The sequence below is a fragment of the Symphodus melops genome (genome assembly GCF_947650265.1).
Source record: "Symphodus melops genome assembly, chromosome: 19".
Lineage (NCBI taxonomy): Eukaryota > Metazoa > Chordata > Actinopteri > Labriformes > Labridae > Symphodus > Symphodus melops.
This window is the reverse complement of record NC_136709.1, coordinates 15,517,521-15,536,834: the sequence shown is the minus strand read 5'-3', so window position 1 is coordinate 15,536,834 and position 19,314 is coordinate 15,517,521. Positions and strand designations below refer to the sequence as shown.

At 39.5% G+C, this 19,314-nt stretch overlaps 1 protein-coding gene across 1 annotated transcript in view; it reads left to right on the top strand.

The window, feature by feature from the left end:
• Positions 1-1,822: 1,822 nt before the first annotated feature.
• sash1b (SAM and SH3 domain containing 1b) overlaps positions 1,823-19,314 on the top strand; it is a 39,338-nt gene continuing 21,846 nt past the window's right edge. Inside the window, exon 1 of the mRNA XM_079369944.1 lies at positions 1,823-3,269. Coding sequence (XP_079226070.1) covers positions 2,787-3,269 — 483 coding nt within the window. The 5' untranslated portion in view covers positions 1,823-2,786. The remainder of the gene's footprint in view (positions 3,270-19,314) is intronic.

Genomic DNA, 19,314 nt, shown 5'->3' with positions numbered 1-19,314 from the left:
CTCCTTGTCCCATTCTCTTCTTTTTGAAAGGACCAAAACATGACAAAAAACCTATGCTTATCTGTGTCATTTGCCAATTATGCTGATTGCTTCACTCTCAGATATGTTTTCCAATGTCAGGTTAATATCTAATATAATATATATTTGAAAACAACAAAAATATAAAAAAAAAAATATATATATATATATATATATATATATATATATATATATATATATATATATATACTTTTGATTTCAATGATCTATTAAAGATACATGCATAAGGATCTATCATCCAGACATGACAACAAAACATTTTATGGTTCTGTATTGAACATGCTCATCTCTGAATCTAGCTTTGCTACTGCAGGAGGGTCATCTCCTCCTGATGGGCCGCTGAGTCGTTCTACAAAGTGTGGCCTCAACTTTAAAGTGCTTCAGTTTGCAACATATATGTCCTAAATGGTCCCTTATTGCACATTGAAGGATGCATGATATTAAGTGTTTACAAACTTGAAACAACCATGTATTATCCCTCTTAGAGATCGTCTCCTCTGGCGTTTGTATTTACCACCATGTTGAACAAAACTCAAGTTCTCGTCACACATCCGGAGGCCGTCCCACTGCTGTTTGATCATGCCAATTGTATAAGTGTGAGAGGATTTATTTATTTACTGGTACATGTCTTTATGTTACTGTATGCTCCATGAAAACTTCTTGCTTTCCCTGTGCTGTAGAAATGCATAGAAAGCAAAGTTTGGCTCAGAGCAGCGTGCAGGAGAGCTCGAGGGTTACTCAGTCGCCATACTTCCATCCTTCCATCCGTCTTTCTGTCTTCTGGGATGAATATCTGTGGAGTTGCAGTGTTTTCTCATAGTAGGCAATTTTTGTACAGTTTTATTAAAATAAATTTCACATGGATGTCTGACTTAATCTGCTGCCACAAACAATTTAGACTGTAGATACAGTATATAAATATATATATTATTGTGCAATGGAAAATAAATGTAAAACCAATCATACCATGTTTTGTCCTGTGTTTTCTGTTTCATTGTTTGTTTGTTCTCTGACTTTCTTTCAAAGATGACGTTTCATTATTACTTCTACATAAATTATTTCCTGACATATGCAGGTCAGATATAGATTAATTGTCCTCACAACGTTTCTTAGAGCATCCTGAATTACAGCCTGGTGCGTCCCTAATTTAAAGCACAATATGAATAGAGTTAAGACTACACATCTCAACAAAATGGCAAAAATCAATTATTTTTTTCTTTTTTGGAAGTTTTATTCCCCTTATAAATACACTATTGACTTCTCTCTTTATTTTGTATAATAACATACTTTTCTTTTTCTCAAATGTTTTTTTTTCCCCCATTAAAGTCATTTTATGTTTAAATTAAAGATGCACTGCCTTTACACTGGAATACTGTTTGCTGAAAAGTGAAAATCTGTTATGCCAATATTTTCATCCAACACATTATACAAAGTTGTTGTGCAAGGTCAGGTAGAGATTACTCGAATCGCAAAAACTAAATGTAAATTTTTGAATTGTATATATATACTCTACTCTTTTATTCTTGTTTTTGTTTTTTTTGTGAAACTCTAAAGTAAACTTATTTTATTATTTTTTTAGGATATGCTTCATGAATAAAACAGAGAGTATTTCTATTTTTTTTCTTGAATAAAATATCTCCTGGGATTAAAAATAAAATATCCAAGGTTTGGGGATTTTGAAATTGCAGTATAACAATCTTTAAAAACTCAATTTTATTAACGAGAACTACGTTTCCCAAAAGCCCCTGCAGGTGGCACCACTGCTCCTCGAACTCCCGTCGTCCATCGGGGTTATGGGTTGAAGCCGCAGCAGTGAGTGAATCCGTGGCTGAGCAGCAGCATCCTCACTTGGACTAAACCAGCGGATAGAGTGGTGGGTCGACAAAGTTAAATAAGGTTGAGGACAAACACAAAGTGACGCACAGCGCGCGCTGCTGTGAGCACGTTTGGACGATTGAACAAGTTTTATTGCTACTCAAGGAACGCGTCTATTGCAAATATCCGTCTTATATCTCTTTTGGCTTCAGCTGCAACATTCCGGATTTAATGTTTGATGGAGCTGCATGTCTGGCTCTGTAAGCGCTGCGATGAATGAAACAAAGAGGATGAAGGCAGCCTTGGAAGACGCCAACTCTTTACACATCTGACAGAAGATAACTTTATGGAAACGTGGTGGACCCGGTAAAGGTCGGTTCTCACCAGTTTTTGCAAACTTTAACGTCACGTCGACGACAGACAACTAATGAAAATGTGCTTCACAGCGTTAGATACCCCACACACTGACCGTGAGCATGCGTTTAAAGGTGAAAGAAGTTGAACATTGGTTTCTAGTTTGCCTTGAAAAAACAACCTACCTCCTCCTGATGTGGATTCGCCTTTTACTTTATTATCCTGCCTCTTAAAAATGTGAAAGGTGGTAACAGGACAGCATGACTCTTGTCTATATTGATCAAGAGAACTTCACAAGGGCTTTTTTTTTTTTTGGTTCAACTAGAGAACTTTTAATTTGTTCCTAGCATGCAGAAACCTGCTTTCTCCTTTATGTATCCTCGACGTGTCTAATGCTTTAACAAGAACCTAACAGACGTCTCTAAAAGGTGGAGTTGAACAGGTGAATGTGTTTAAAGTGGGATATACATGTAGCAGTTTAATGGATTTCCTCTGCAAACATCCCTGCAGAAGTGTAAATGAATATGATGTTGAACACATAAGGTAGGCTTTCTTTGTATCCTTTTTTTTCTTTCAAAATGAGCCAAGGGCCAAACCTTGTCCTGGAGTGGCTTTCTAAGCTCCATCTGGCTCCATATTTGGAGTCTTTCATTGACAATGGGTATGATGATTTGGAAGTGTGCAAACAGATTGGAGAAGCGGACTTGGATGCCATAGGTGTCCACATTGAGTACCACAGACACAGGCTCCTTGCAGCAGTGCAGAAACTGAAGGACGAAGACCGAAGGAAAGCGCCAAGCTACTACTTCACCTTGGAGCCGTTTGAAACTTCTACCTGCGACCACTCTTCAGACCCGAACAGAGAAAAAGACTCGAGGACTTCGGGATCACACTCGCACACATCAAGAAAACACGAGGCCTCCTGTCCTGGAAACCATAACCTGAGATTCACTGATTGTAATGACTTTGTGACTTATCCCAAACTGAAGCTGAAGGTGCTGATAAGAGATAAACTGGCTAAAGATGGGATCAACCTTGGAGAGGCACCTTACACCCACAAGGTAGGTCGTTTTCTTTTCCTTTGTTTACAGTTTGTTGACACTAAATACTGGCTCTTCAAGCGCTGTCTTGTGGAATTTAATACGCTTGATATGTTGTGTTTGGGATGAGGAGTGTGACAAATGTCTTTGACGGTGCTGACGTCCACTCGTTCTTCTGTATGGCATCAAAGTTGGCCTTGATGTCACTGTCAAAGGTCTCCTTAGAGTAGATTATTGAATTTCCCTCGGGATCAATAAAGCATCTATCTATTAATAACATCCATAACCAGGTAACTGATATAATCAACCCGTTTTGTTGAGAGAGAGAGAGAGAGAACGAGATTCTGAGTTCTTTCTGATCTTCATTGGACTGAAAAATCCCAGCGAAACCTGGATAAAAGAAGTAGTTGGGTTTTATGTCAATTTGCAGCTGTTTCCATTTCGATGTGTTCTCTCGTTGCTGCTCAAATTACCGCTGATTATTCATCTCATTCCTGAATAGCGATCCAACTTGATGCAATCCACCATGGAGGTTCAGCGCTCTCCCACCCAATCTGTTCGTCTCGTTCGTTACTGTGCCTCCTCTCTGTACTATGGATCATTTACAAATACAGAACACAGTATTTCACAGGGAACGCTAAATCCATAAATTATTTTTAAAAGAAAGAAATCAAGGGCCCAGGAAGGATTCAGGAGACCTCGGCGATGAGCTCAGTAGTGACAGCATAATGGATGAGAGAGGGAGTGAAATCAGAGGAAAAGCACGAGATGTCGTAAAGCTGTTTTTACGATCTGTCTTTTGAGCCTAGATAAAAGAAGTGAGTACTCCTTAAGTTCTTCTTCCCCATGGTTTCTTCTCTGTACTTTAAGATGAACAAAGTGTGCAAAAGTGAAATCTGGAGAAGAGGAAACAGTTGCCCACTTTAAGATCTTAGAGTCTGTGCTATTAAACATTTTTACCATGCAGGTAACTCATAATCATCTTGCTACGCAGGCTTAGGTTAGACTTCAGGTTTTCAATGCATCTGGGATCATTGGTGACTGAAGGGCTAAACATAATCCCTACACATCAGTGCAAACAGCCATGAGACGGGGCTCAGAGATCCACTGACCTCTGCAGCCAGATCACTGGGACAATGGATCAGACTGCCGTGATGACAGATGTTTTCTGCACGGATCATACGTGTAGTAACAGCATGCCATTTCATTTCTGGGGATCTTCTCTGCTCTGACAATGGTCCAGTATGTGTTTACTGCCAAAAACACTCAGTTAATGTAATTGCAGAGGACATTTATTCTGCTGTAGTAAAATCCATTCAGTATTTAATACACTCAGTGACTGGTCTGAGGCCAGCTGAGAGGAACATAAGCCTGATATGAACAGTCTGTCACTGTCCGTGGAAGGCGTGATTGATGGATGCTGTATTTGATTATATCGCAGGAAACGGATGTTAACCATTAGACAAAACAGTTTATGTGCATCGCTAAAGACTGTCAGAGTGAATCCCTGTGAAGAGATGCTGTTGGACACATCCTCAGAATGTTTTTTTTTACACTTTTAGACCTGAGGCACAGTTCCTGCTCTCGGCTGTGGCACTTAGCCAGGACAGAACTTTACTTAACTTGAGTGCCTTTATACAAGCTTTCCTTTAGTGCAGCCTGATGTGCCCCACGTGGAAAATGATACTGTGTTTTTTTCTAATGCTGTTTTATTCTACTAATGACAATCTAATTGGAAGCGTTTTTTTTTATCCCTCTGTGGAACCATTGTCTTTACAACAGTAACATTTTACTGCAGTACTGTGTGTTTCACAAATACAAGCATGTTGTGTTCATGAAAGATTCAAACGCCATAAACTACTAAGTGCAGAGGCACTCTGCGGTTCACGTCCAGCCTTTTTTTTTAGGGCGCAGTCGGTGCTTGCACAGTGAGATTCATGAAGTTTCTTTAATTCTTCAGACTTGAAAGAATCAGCAGCTGGAGGAAGCAGAGCCAGCCAGCGCAGGGATTTTAAGTTCATTCACGGGGCGAAGCCTTTGAGGGTTTAAAAAGTGACGAATGGGATGGCGGCTACGTTTATGCTCGACGAGTTAGCTGATGCAGCACGAACAAAGCGTCGGCCATCTTCCCGAACAAATCTTTGAATTTAAGTGTCGACCTTTGCTTTTTCGGATTTGGAGTTCTTAACATTTGGTCGAGTGTTTCTTCTCGCTGCATTTTTCTAAGAAATGAGCGAATGTTATCACTCAATACTTTCTCAGTACTTGCTGAATCGGGGCACGATCACTTCTTTTAATCTGAATATAGACAACGACCTTGATTGACAGCAGCTCATTAGTAAAGAGTTGATCTTGTCTCTGTGGAAACAGTAGTTTGGCCTTTTAGCTTCACTCATTTTCATTCATTTTAGAGTTGGACAACATAAGTATGAATATGACTGTAGTTGAATTAGTCATCAGGAACAGCTTCTGTTTGCTTTACACTGAGTTTGGCTCTGCCAGCTACACTCATCAGCTTCTCCCGGGTTGGACCCCCTTTTTGCCTTCAGAACCTTCATTCCCCTCGGCATAGATTCAACAAGGTGCTGGAAACATTTCTTCAGAGATTTTGGTCCATCATGACGTGATGGCTGCACATACTGACAGACTGTAGCGTTTAAAGGATGCTTTATTAGTACACAGGAACCTCAGCTGTATCCTGTGCTTATTTGAGTTACTGTTGCCTTTCTATCAGCGCGAACAAGTCTCGCTATTCTCCTTAGACCTCTGACCTCTGGCATTAAGAAGGCCTTTTCACCCAGAGAGCTGCTGCTCACTGGATATTTTCAGTTTTTTTGGATCATTCTCCATAAACCGTTGAGATGGTTGTGCATGAAAGTTCAAGTCGATTAGCAGCTGCTGAAATACTCAGAGCTGACCGTTGCATGTTTTGTTGGTGCCAAAGTCAATCATTCTGCTGCTTAGTTTAAACTTCAGAAGATTTTCTTGACCATGTCTTTATACCTAAATGCATTGAGGTGCTAACATGTGATAGGCTGGTAACAAGCAGTGGAACATCTGTACCTAATGAAGAGGCCGGTGAGTGTTTATGTCTTTGCTTGAACTGAAACGGCTCTGGGCCAAGTGACAATGTTTTGTGTTCAATCTCTGAGATCCTGCAGAAGTGGAGCTCATCCTCCTGTTCTGTCTGCTCACCGGGTATCACAGTTGTTTTTGATCTGTAATCTCAAAATGCCTCTTTCTCTGGTTTGATAGTGCAATCCATTTCCAGTGTGCAACGTGCCCTCCTGACTCTTCTGCTCGCACGACTCGTTCACACGAGCCCACGGGACCTATGGGCACCGTGTTCAGAGAGAGAGACGGAGAAGTAATGCGATAAAAGCCGGTTTAGCTGAAAGTGATCTAAATGATGGCACAGCACATTTCACTGATGACTTTTGGGATTTCTACAAAACAGGTTATGCAACAGCATCATGTCAAAAAGTCCTAAAAAAACCTTAACATTTACAGCAGTGTTATACATAAAAATGAAGTTATGTGGTTATGTACTGTACCAAAAGATAAATGCTCAACCTTTCTAGAATAAACTTCTGCTTACATAAAAATAACAGTTCAATGTTCCCTCTTAATGAAACATACATCTTGCCTTATGTTTATTTCAAATGTAAAAGTTAATTTCTTGAAGATGAATATAATGATTTCTTAAGATGCATCAAATAATCCCTGTTGTCATGTGACATTGAATCATTTATGATGTTGCTCACGTCCGGACCCTGATGGGGAAGGATTCCCTTTTATAGCGCTCTTAACAAAGGGCTTGAAATCCCTCGAAGGCCTAATCACAGAGCCCAGCCTGGAAAAAAAAAAACCCTCCTCAGAATGGGCAACAAATGTTAGTTTGTTCAGAAGATTTCCCTGTGTAGCTCTGCCAGAGGATCGGAGGACAAGCAAAACCAGCAGGCCTCTTTTGTCAGAAGAAAAGCCCGTCTGAATGGAACCTGGCAAAATACACGCTCGGCAGCAGCTGACAGCTGTCGCTGCTTTTGTCAAAATAAAAAAGGCACTGAATGGAAGTGTTTTCGTTGAACAAAGTTGGGTTTGAAACACCAGCCCGGACTACACGGTGAGGACCGGTGCTACAGTACACTGAGGACGAGCTGTAAATGGTTAGAATGAGACGTGGTTTATTTGGTTTAAAGGTCCATAACATCAATCAGTTTGTCTTCTGTTCACTTTCGATGTTCAACTTTTGAATAACTTCTGGGTTCGACAACAGCATCTTACCTTTTTCTTGCATGAACACAGCGCTCTCTGAACACAAGTGAGAGGATGAAATAGAAACGAGCATCGCTAACATCGCTTTAACACTATTGTAAGATAAGTTATTCTGACTACATTTAGGTCTGCCACATACTTTTGTACGATATAAACACAGCTGTATCAGGCTTTGTGCATAACAATTCACATCTTAATCTATATATTCACATTAGGTTGTGTTGCATGGAGGATCTATCCATTACCACCATCATCTTACTCACCATGTACTGCACCAGAGGGTAGGCCTACTTATGGCCTTGATTCATGTTATGTCAGTGTAGATTAAGTCAAGCTACTGGACCATTACAGGAGTATTGCTGGATTATTGCACTGATGGTGCTAAGGGGGGGTCGCACACTATTGTACACAGCACTCAGAAGCTTAACATGCCATTAACATGCTTGTCGCTTACAGTTTGGGATTTGTTACAGGCGTGTCCAGTGTGTTTCTCATGCGATTGTCCGCCCCTCTCCCTTTTTTGCAAAACAGGAGCAGAACAAGGACGGCACACGTTCAGCCACTCCACATCACGTCACTGCTGAGCGGTGTAAGAGCTGCATATGTTGATCACACAGGGAATACTGAGCTATGTATAATGTAAACTCTTGTGTTTAACAGGGCACAATCACTGACCTATATATCTGTGAATTTCAGATTAGAATTGTCCAGGGTGAGTGGACTAAAGGTTGAAGAGCTATGTACCAAGCAGCTCGTTGTTCGTTGTATATTCCTCTATCCAGCTCATTTCTTTTTCAAACAGCCTCCTGCTCTCATGTTGCTTTGCTTTCAAGTAGAAATTATTCAGGAGAGCTTCTGGAAGGGCTTTGACCAGCGACATTAAGAAAAGTGCACCACATACACGGAAATGCGTTATTATTATTTAGCACTTTGAAAACTTAAAAGAAGGGTCTGATTTTTTTTTTTTTCTCCAAGTAAACAATATTTTACTTTTGAAGCACTCCTTAGTCTATTTTGCTTGAGCTATTGTATAACAATGCTAAGTAGGTCTTTGAAACTAATGAGCACTCTCTGAATTTAAATCACTGTGCGCTGTTCAAAGCCTGCTTTGCTTTGTGGCAGACACGCACAAGAGACAGAAAAGATAAAGGACGTTTTCAACTCTGTCAGAGCAAGAAGTGACCCGGCACGACGCTCTGCTTCCTCATCCTGTGTTTGTGATGTTTACAGAGGACAGATTCAGAGACACTGTTGTGGTCAGGGAATTGGATTTCTAAAAGAAAAAGTAGATTTAAAAAAAAGAATTTGCCAGAAACAAGTTTGTGCAGGTCCAGCTGTTTGAATTTCTCAATAATTGTCATATTAAGTTTAAAAAGGTAAAACAGAAAAAAAAAAAAAAAACCTGAATGAAACTGCTGGTTAAAAGTTGGTTCCTGCACATTTACAATTAAAAAAATAGATGATTTCTCTCTCTCTCTCTCTCTCTCTCTCTCTCTCTCTCTCTCTCTCTCTCTCTCTCTCTCTCTCTTTTTCTCTCTCTCTTTTTTCTCTCTCTTTTTCTCTCTCTCTCTCTCTCTCTCTCTCTCTCTCTCTCACATTGACCTTGATCACATTTCATTACGCAGGTCGGATCCATGCTCTTTGCTGGGCTATTTATACGGACGGGGCCGTTTCAGCAGGGTTTTCACTCAGTCCTGCAGAGGACTTGTTATTGTTAGAGGAAGATTAGAGGTCTTCCCTTTCAAAGAGAGGCCCCGTCAAACTAATGCACTTCTATTCTTCTTTTGTTATGAGTTAATGCACAAGGTTGTGCATTTTGCATGATTGTATTGGTACATTGCAAAGACCTGATATCATTCCGAGGCTCTTATTTACACTGCATTACTTTCTATTCCTTTAATAGAACTTATCATCTTCATTTTTTGCATGACAGCATTTCAAATCTGAAACCCTTTTCTTGGTATGTATTATACTGAGAGCACTACGACATAAACAGCACATATTTAGTAGTTTGTATAGAGCATATCATATGAACTATCAGTCACTGAATATTTACTCTGATTTATTAAGCCAGAACTGAGACGCTATAGCTAACTACAATAAGCCGTCATAATTCATGTTTTCTTTTGAAATACAGGTCATGTATGGAGAGCAGCATCTAATGTGTTTACATGCTCAGACTCTCTCTGTACATTAGTTCCATGTGGACAGTATTAAGGATGTGACTCACTGTGCGTTCAGTGCGTTAAGTGAAGGAGTTATGGAAAGGATGTGCACGATTCTTTTACTTAATAACATTATTTGCAGGACTTTGCAGTTAAAGTTCATTTAGATTTTTAACGGTACTTTAATTATTCTGCCGTAGTATTTTAGTTCATCCAAAGTGTGTCGCTGCCTTGTGTTCCTCTGTTGAGCTATTGAATTTTAATTGAACTAATTTGCCCCAGATTATCCTCAAACAGAGCATCTATTTTGTGCCGAAGCCTTCAGCAGTGTAATGAAGAGCTGGTACATACCTGCTCCAGCCCACTCACTCCATGTGTTCATGTCTCATATATATAAACATTTCTGCAGAGGTCAATTGGAAAATGCCATGATTTGACATTAGAAGCTTTAAGCAAAGCTCAGGCCTCGAACCCATTTGTGTGACATTTTTGCCTATTAGTGATATGGCCCTGACAGGCCAAGGGGATTTAGACTTAAGCCACTTTTACAACTGGTTCCCTGACATGACACTCATCCATGTTTGTCAGAAGGAGTCATAGTAAGTCTTTTTTTTTTTTTTCTGCTTTTAGTATGCATTACTCTGAGGGTAAGATGCAGTATCATCCAGTGAGCGTCATGAAATAAAAGTAAATATAAGGATCAGTTGAGTTGAAGAAAAAAAAAACAGCAGTCCAAATGTAAATGTCTTTGTGTTAGGGCTGGAAAATGAACTGAAAGTGAATTCAGACATTCAGGACCTCTAACCAACGTTTGAGGTCTTATCTCGCTCATGACGATCATTTTGGTTATTTTCAGGTCACATGACCAGCGATGCTTTGATTTCAATTTAAAATACTCAATAAATAACTTCAGAAATAGTTCATCAGATCTCAGCACCCTTTCACTGGAAATAGAGCCAATTATCCCAGTTTTAATAGTTGAGCATATTTAATGTAGAGACCATGTCGGTGAACTATGAGGCCAAAATAACCGAGGTTAAATTTAATTAATCGGTCTTATTATTGAGGTCTTATCGCCCTACTTTGTGTTCTTATTTTTCTTGATGATACAGTTTGCATTATTCTAGGTATGTGATATTTGTAGGTGAGCCCACAGAGAGCAGTCACAGATGCAATGTTTCAGTAACATTCTTTAAATGGACTCCTGCACTCTGCCCTTTCTAGACTAAATCCCACTGTGAGGCGGAGGGTGGAATAACAGTCACACATCAGTTCTAGTTTGTCCAGCGACTGGCACTCCCATGTTGCAGCTTCCCAACAGAGTCAGATGCTGGTAGTCTACAGAACAGGAGTCACTGCTAGGACTCCATCCAGCTGTGTGCTATTGGTCAAACCAGTGCAAGTGAGCCTTCATGCTGTAGAGCCAGCATTGGTCCTGACCTTTCATTGAGGCTGTGGGCCTTTTTCTTTTCTTTTTTTTATACAAGCCAAGGTCACGCTCCTACAGTGCAGGGAATCCTGTATCTTCATAAGATGACCCACTTTCCTCTTCTCTCTTCCTCTCCACATCAGCAGAGACCCTCCTCCCTTATGAATTACATATGACAAGTCCACTGACACTATTGCATACACTTAACCACAACAAACTGTTAGCTGAGCTGATGGTGATCCATTTGCATGAGGTATGGCAGTTCTTGTGTTCCTCATACACGTGAAATTAAGAGGATTTAATTCAGAGCTGATTTGCTGTAGTCATGCATTTGGTTTCCTGGGAATACTTAATGTGCTTCACATCCCCTTGTCAGCATATGTAATGTGTTTGCTTCAAGAAAAAAAGATATATTCAAGATTCTATAGTTATACAGAACAGCTGTAGCACATTTGTTTGCCTCAGGATCAGTCATTCGACTGCTTTTTTTTTTTTTTTTCATGCTCAGTGGACTATTCTGAGCAATAACAACTGTTTGTCATTTTGTTAGCCACGTGGAAGCCATACATGAAATGTTAAATCTGCTGAATAATTGTCTTTGAAGATTTTAAAATGAGAGTAAAATATCTTTGTAAAAAGTAATATTAAGATCAAACTAAAGTGACTAAAATTCAACTGACGTTATATATCTTATGTTAATGTAAGTAGAGCAATAATTACCATCCTCTCGTCATCCTCCATCAAACCTTCTCTCTATACAGGCTGAAAACCTGAGCTAACAATATGTCCAGGAGACCGTCTGTGTCACTGCTTATGCAATTATTTTTTTTCTTTTTCTCCCGAAAGTGTAGAAAATCATGTCCTACCTCTTCAGTGGAACATCTGACCCGCTGCCTGCAAGATCACACAAGCATTATCTAAATCTCTAGATCGCACTAATGCGTCCAATTTAGTCCGAAATTCAAACAAATGAAACTGCAACGTCCCATGTAAGCTCCTCCCTTTCTCAAAGAGGAAGCCATAAATCAAATGTTGTGTGTAGTTTAAAGTCGGGCAGCAGCAGTCAGGGTTAAATTAAGTTTATAAAGTTGTCATATGGAGCTGAACGCTTCACTGACTCACACACTGCTCGTGTGTTATGTTGCACTGCTGCTGTCCCTCATCAAATATACAGTACATTTCTGTGTTGCAAATTTTTAAAAAGGGTAAACAGTAAGGATCCACTTACAGTAAGTGCAAAGTGCTGAAGTCACGCAATATAGGAACGAAAACGTCTTTTTCTTAGCTTTGGACGTTCATAGCAGCACTGTGCAGCGTGCTGTGATAAGACAGTGATTAGTTGTTGACGCAACCTAAACAAATTGTAATAGCCCACTATTTTAGAGCTTTGATGGAAATGTTAACTCAGGATGAATTCCATACTTTTTTCTAACTTGTTAATAAGCTATATTAGCGGGCAGTCATTAAGAAATATTTAGTAGCATCAATGCTCCAAAGACTTGGAGAAAAAGCTGAATAAAAACGTCTCATTGTTTACAAAAAGAGACCTCCATTCATTGGATTATCTGTATCATGTATGTCATCATTCTCCTCAGGTGCTTCCAAGCTGCAGATCTCTTTCATCTTATCTGACTTCACTCTTTGAATAATGTATATCCCTGTTTGCCTTAGCGACGGTGCAGGAGCTGGTTCCCGTTAAAAAGAATCTGTGCCTCTTGGGGAAGTCGAGTGTAGGAGGACAGTGAGTGGATGTTTTTCTGTAATAGTTTTGTATGACTGTGTATCTCTGAGGTTAACACAGGCAAGCAGAGAGAAAGTGATCCTTCTGTCAAACTGACTGCAACAAAAAAAAGTTGCATACATTTTTAAAATGAAACCTATCCCACTAGAAGTATTTGTTTTGAAATATTGATTTATGTTTGTATGAACCCCTGTCCAGTTTTCTTTTGTCTTTTTCTCTTGAAATGTCAGTTTGTCCTCGTAACGTCTCTCAGCGTTGGCTAAAGTGCCTGTGTGTGTAGTCGTGGCAGGGAAGGAGGGTTTTGTTTACAGTACGTTCTGATGTCTTACTGTTTACTGTATAGACTTTGTTGGGGGCAGGATGAGTAAGAGGGTTGTTAGTGTTGGGATGCTTAGTCTTTAATCTAACAGTGGGACACTGTTGTTTGTGCAAAACAACGTAAAGATTAAAAGATTGACGGTTGAAAAGGTCAGCCAAACATTCAACATTAAATCCTGCTTCAGTTGACTGTATTTGATGAGTTGTTCATTTGGATCAGATTAAATTCAAAAAGTAATTAGCTGCTTTTTGTTGAGTAAACATAAAAAGAATATTCACTAACCCTGAGCTTTGTCCGGAAAGTTCCCCCAGTTCATTGAAGGTTTCCCTGTTCTGAACTGTGGAAACGATGAGCTCCTGAAGTCAAGTTTGTTAACATGACATTCACTTAGATTACATTTTGTGTCAATTAGTCTGTTTCTCGACTTAGTCCAGTTAAGATAAAGTGTCATCACTCCCTCTCCGAGCTATCTTTGAACTACAAACATCTTACTAAATGATCATTAAGCTGTAAAGTCAGGTTTATTTATAAAGTACATTTCAGCAACAAAGCAATTCAAAGTGAGTCACACAAGACTTTAAAAGAATTATGACAGAGAAAAAAATACATTAATATAGAGAACATTTTAAGATTTACTAAGATTCACAGAGAAGATGAAATATTAAAATAGAAAAACGAATCTAAAGATTAAAGAAAAAGAAAAATTACATTTAATGGAGAAAAGAAATTCAAATTCAAAATTCATTCAAGTATTTAATATAACTATGCCATCTCTATCATTATGTCGCTCTGACTACAGTCATCTTCCTGACACAGATTTAATCTGCTGGTTTTGTCCAATTGAGATTGATTTAGGCTCACGGGGCTGCTGCAGTAAAATCCACCCATAGACATTACAGTTCAACAGTACACCAACGTGTAACTACAATCATGTAAAGTCCAAACAATAATAAACGTGACCAAAAAAAAAAAAAAGTGAGAAAAGGGCCCAAAACCATTTGTCTCTACACTGCTCACCTTAGTCCTTGGAGCTTGTGTGCCACTGTTTGTTCCCCGTATCAGAGGTTGTTTGTTTGAGATGTTTTAATAAATGAAAGCAGTGAACACGGGCAGTGAGCTCAAACACCAGAATGTCTATAAATGTTACAAACATCTTCTAGTCTGCGTCTCAAGTGGCTCTTGGAAATGTAAAAATTAGATGAATTATGCATGAATAACCCATACTGCTTTTATTGAAGAGAGCAAACCCCTTATTCCCCAGGTACAAACACAGCCATTTTTATACAGACAAGGTCAACACAGCTTCTTTTTTTCCAAGGCTGCCAAAAGAATTGATCACTTAATGTACCAAACTATACAGTAAGTATAAGTATTCATTTCAGTTGAAGTAGGTGGCTTCTTTTTTGAGTGAACAAGTATCTATTTAAATCTAGAAGCAATATAAACCTGAACCTCACACTACAAGTTCTAATTAAAAATGTCTGCTGGTAACCTCGTTTTTCTTTTTCAAACTGCAGCGATTCCAGACGAGGGTGGATTTTAATTGGCTCGATACAATCAATTACCACTTGATTAGGGAAGTCCCTCTGGCCCAGTTGTATTGATTCCACACAGTTTGCCTAATTGTAGTGCAGACTTCCTGTTATTTGCTGGAAGTCTTTTTCCAACCTCTTTGGCATCTTTTGTGTAGAAAAATACGAAGAGACATGGAGACTAGTTTTAAAATAGCATGTGGACCTATGCTTTACTTTCCTTTTTACAATTACTTATTGTAATTATTTATTGAAGCACTGTACAGTGGATAGAGTCAGAAATCAGGGGGAGAGAGAGAGTTGGTAGAGATATAGAAAAGAGCTACCCAACTCGTCTTCTTTGAAAATCTTCACCCAAAAGGTCATGGATGCATGTCATTGTTGACTGACAAATAAGCATCTGATTCCATAAATCACATCATTGGATCACTTAGATCTGAGGGTGTATTTGCGAGGGTTTGAGATACTCTGACTCTCAAGCTTTCTTTTGCATTATTTAAATGTAATTCTCTACCCTGAGCCTGACAGATCTCCCTTCCTGCAGTTCCATCTCATACTGTCCATTAGCATAGGTGTGTGTAGACCATGACGCACTGTATGTTACTGAGAATTTAGGCGGAAGAGGCTAAACTGCGATTCAAGTGACTGACCTTGATGTGATAATGTTACATAGAACCAGGGGAAGCGGCATTGCAGTATCTGGCTTTCTTTATGCTCCAATGCAGAGGATAAAAGACATCATCAGCATCATGAAGCATCATGAAAAAATGTGTTCAAATCAAATCTTTACTGACCATTTGTGAGGCTTCCACTGAAATTCCCCAGTAGAATAACACATGTAAAGCTGTTGCTTAAGAGTCAGATGTTTGAAGGACTGACAACAGTGTGTCAGAAATATGCCTGTCAGGATAATCCACAGGCCTCACTGTGAAAACACTGACATTTGGCATGGTGACAAACCAATAATATGAAGCACTTTAAATCCATCCCTACCTCTGCCTAACCTCTTACTTATGCAAAGTTACAGATGGATTTGATAAAAGTCATTTGGGGATTACAGTATACAGCTATTTGGGTCCACTGGAGCTATTCAGCAGAGTGGTGGATTCTGGGTAGTCATAAGCTCAATGACACCCCGTTGGTGGAATGCCTAAGTGTTGGCTTAGTACCTGATGGAGTCTGTTTTGGATAACTGACAGGATGCCCATTGGCCATCGCGTTCAAGACTAACCTCTGCCTGCCTCGGTGCCCACTGTGCTGCAGGCACCCATAGTCTCCCACCCACACATGACAGCTGTGGTAGACAGTGAAGCTCCGCCATCACCTTTGCTCTCGCAGGTTCAGAAGCTGGCATGTCTGCTGGCGTTAACTTAACTTTTACTGGAAAGAAAACAATTCCATATGGCACAATGAGGCCACCGTACCACCATACCGAGGCCTCTGGCTCCACGTCTGGTGGGTTCCAGTCCTGGTGACTCACGAGTGACAGTGAAAGCGCCTCCAGTTACACATCCACTGACTTTAAAACCAACGTTTTTAGAAAAGGAGAGATCTTAGGTCTTGATTCTCAGCATCCTTATTGAGTATTATAGAAGTATACAGTTTACATTTTGTAATCTTTACACCGCCGTTACATACTATACCAAGTTTTATTAGTATTTAAAATTTTAAATCCAGGAGTGAGGCTGTGAAAATCATTAGCATTTGTTTTAATTTTTTTTTTCTCCCAAATACCGGTAGATACAGTAGATGGGGGTTATCTAAAGGACGGGGGCAAAAATGTACATTTGTTATCTTTGCAATTAAAACAATAATATTTTTTATTGGGAAACAATAAAAAAAAGGCAAACATGAATGTGGTTTAACGTAGTTCTTGATGGCTGTTTTCACTCTCATGCTCGTGTTATTAGTGGTTCTTCAAAATGCGTCGCATGCTGTGAGTTTGTGCGGTTCCTGGAAGACGTCTTGTTTGCACACCATACTGAGCCAGTGTCTGCCTGCAGGCAGGATGAATCTATTTGTGGCCCAAAATCCACTGTGCCTTCATGTTTCATGCTCAAGCGTTTAAGTGTCTGAACATATTACTAGTATTAATCACAATCCTAACTGGATGTTCATCACGCAATCATATGATTAAACTTGGATGGCTTGAACTTGTTTGTCTTCAAAGTCTTTCTGGATCAAGAGTGAATTAAACGGGAGAGAGGTCAGAGTCGCTGACATTTAGCTTTCAGCCTTTTAAAGTTCCCGGCTGAGGCATCCTGGCAGAATTGATCCAAAGTGCTTCACATTTGTCATGGATGACATGAGTCAGAGAGACCCATACAGGTTTTCATTTTGTGTGATTACTGGTCAGGGGGGATCGAATGTTTCTTTTTTTTTTTTTTTACAATGTTTGAGAACAAAGTGATATAAAGAATCCATCTTGAAAAATGTTAATTATCCATATGGGAAGTGATTAGCGCCTCAGACGTTATAAAATGTGCTGTTCATAGATTGCTTTACCTTTCATATCTTAATGTCAAGGTTAAACCCACGTCTATTACACTGTCCCCATAACTCACACAGTTTCCTCTTACGTCTATTAGAAAGTATCCCTAATTGCCTCCATGGTGGCCAATAAAGTCCATATGAGAAACGTGACTGTGTTCGTCTATTATCTCATTAGCTCGGCACAATGACATGTTTATGGATTTCCTCCGTAGCACTTGTATAAACTGGTATGCCTTACCTTTGGGATTTCTATTCTGCTATACTGCACCCAGAAACAGAAATGTAAGACGAACACATGAGAAAGAGAAAATGTTTACCGACGAGCTAATGTTTAAGTTCCAGTTGATTCGAGCAACATTACTTTTGCTTCTTTAACTACATTTCCAGACTTTATAACTGGATTATGTGATGCTGTTTGTGTTCAGCTTGCTATGGTGCTGCTTTTCTAATGTTGTTGTATTCTTATTAAAGTGCATGTTTTTTTGCATGCTTCAGAACACATGAGGGGAACTCATGCAGAAATCCCAATTGTTTTTCAAAGGTGGTTCTGTTTCATGATCATCAGACTGGATCCTAATCGTGTCCCCTTTACACAGATAATCCTCTGAGGACAGTGTGTGGACCATTGCCACTGATGAAACTGTTTCAGTGTCTGTTCTCAATGTTCATATATTGATTGTAGTTGTGATTAGGTTTGTCTTTCTGTGTTAATCAATACATAGTTACACACTAATGGCAGTTCCAGTGAATGTGCTTTAAAAGCCATCCTTTTAAATGACTCGGCCACACAGCCCGACATCTGAGAGACATAACATGACTTAGTCTGGGCTCGTTTATGGATTAGCTCACATCAGAGGGTCCTCACAATAGCAGCAGCTCAGCTTCCTTTTTTTTTTTTTTTTTTTAAATCACCTTGAATGGAGCAAAATGACTCCGAATGAGAGCTCCCTTTGAGATGATCACTGTCAGTTGAACTGATATAATCAGTTACACTATGTAAGCATGATGTTAACATCTGTGGCCACAAACGTACTCTCCTTCGGTTTATGAGCTAAAGATACTCACTGAATAAACATTCACCCTGGCACGGGAGTTATTTTCAGCTTTTGTAGCAAATGTGACATCTGTGTTCGTGTCCTACGTGGCTCCCAGATTTGAAACCGTAGAAGTGCCACTTTTTCCACCTTTCCCATGAAACCATGAAGAAAACAAGTGGATGTTTTCTTCATGGTTTCTTATTTATCTTACTTCAAAAAGAAGAATGCTTTCCTTTTTTATTATTTAGATTAAAGTACTTTTATGAGTAGCACGTGTTAAAAATCTCAGACACAAACATGAGCAGGAACAATAAAGGCAATTAGACATTGTGTTAAGTAAAACAGGAACCTCTGGTTTAGTACCAGTAGTTAACCACGACAGTGCTGTCATGTGTTCCCTCCCCCCAAGGATTACGTGTGATTAATAAGCTCTGACAGCTGGTGTCTACCTGTTAGTACAAAGGAAACATTTAAAAGAGGAAGCGACTGTGAGTGCGGGAGGATGATAAGTGATGCAAGCTACAAAAACTGCAGAATGTGCGTTTGTGTGAGAAATTGCAGGAAGTTGTTCGACAGTTACTGTATCTGCTCGGTCTGCAGGAGGGACAATACAAGAGTGCCTTTTGACCCGTGTTGTGGCCAGAGTTGGAAGGTGACCTCCCTTAAAGCTTTCTGTAATTGTACATTTGAATAGTCAATAATGATAAAACAGGACTCACAGGACTCCATAAATAAGTCATAACCATTAGTTAGTAATTTATTTATTTTTTCTTGAATAATTTTACTGAAAATATTTCACAAAACATGACTTGAAAATGTCAATGTATGTTCAACACACATCATCATATGTGATGTGCCAGCTAGCTCTATCTGTGATGATTACAGTGTATGCTTGTATCAGCAGGATCATGCATTGGTTGCATGACCAATGTCATGGAGTAACTAGCTAAACCTCCAGGCTGCTCACTTAAATCTGTCCTCACACCATCATACTGCCAAACAGAGCTGAGACACTCAGAGCAGAGTTGGCTTTTCAACACTGTATTTGCCTGGGAGCTGATTGTAAGATAACATG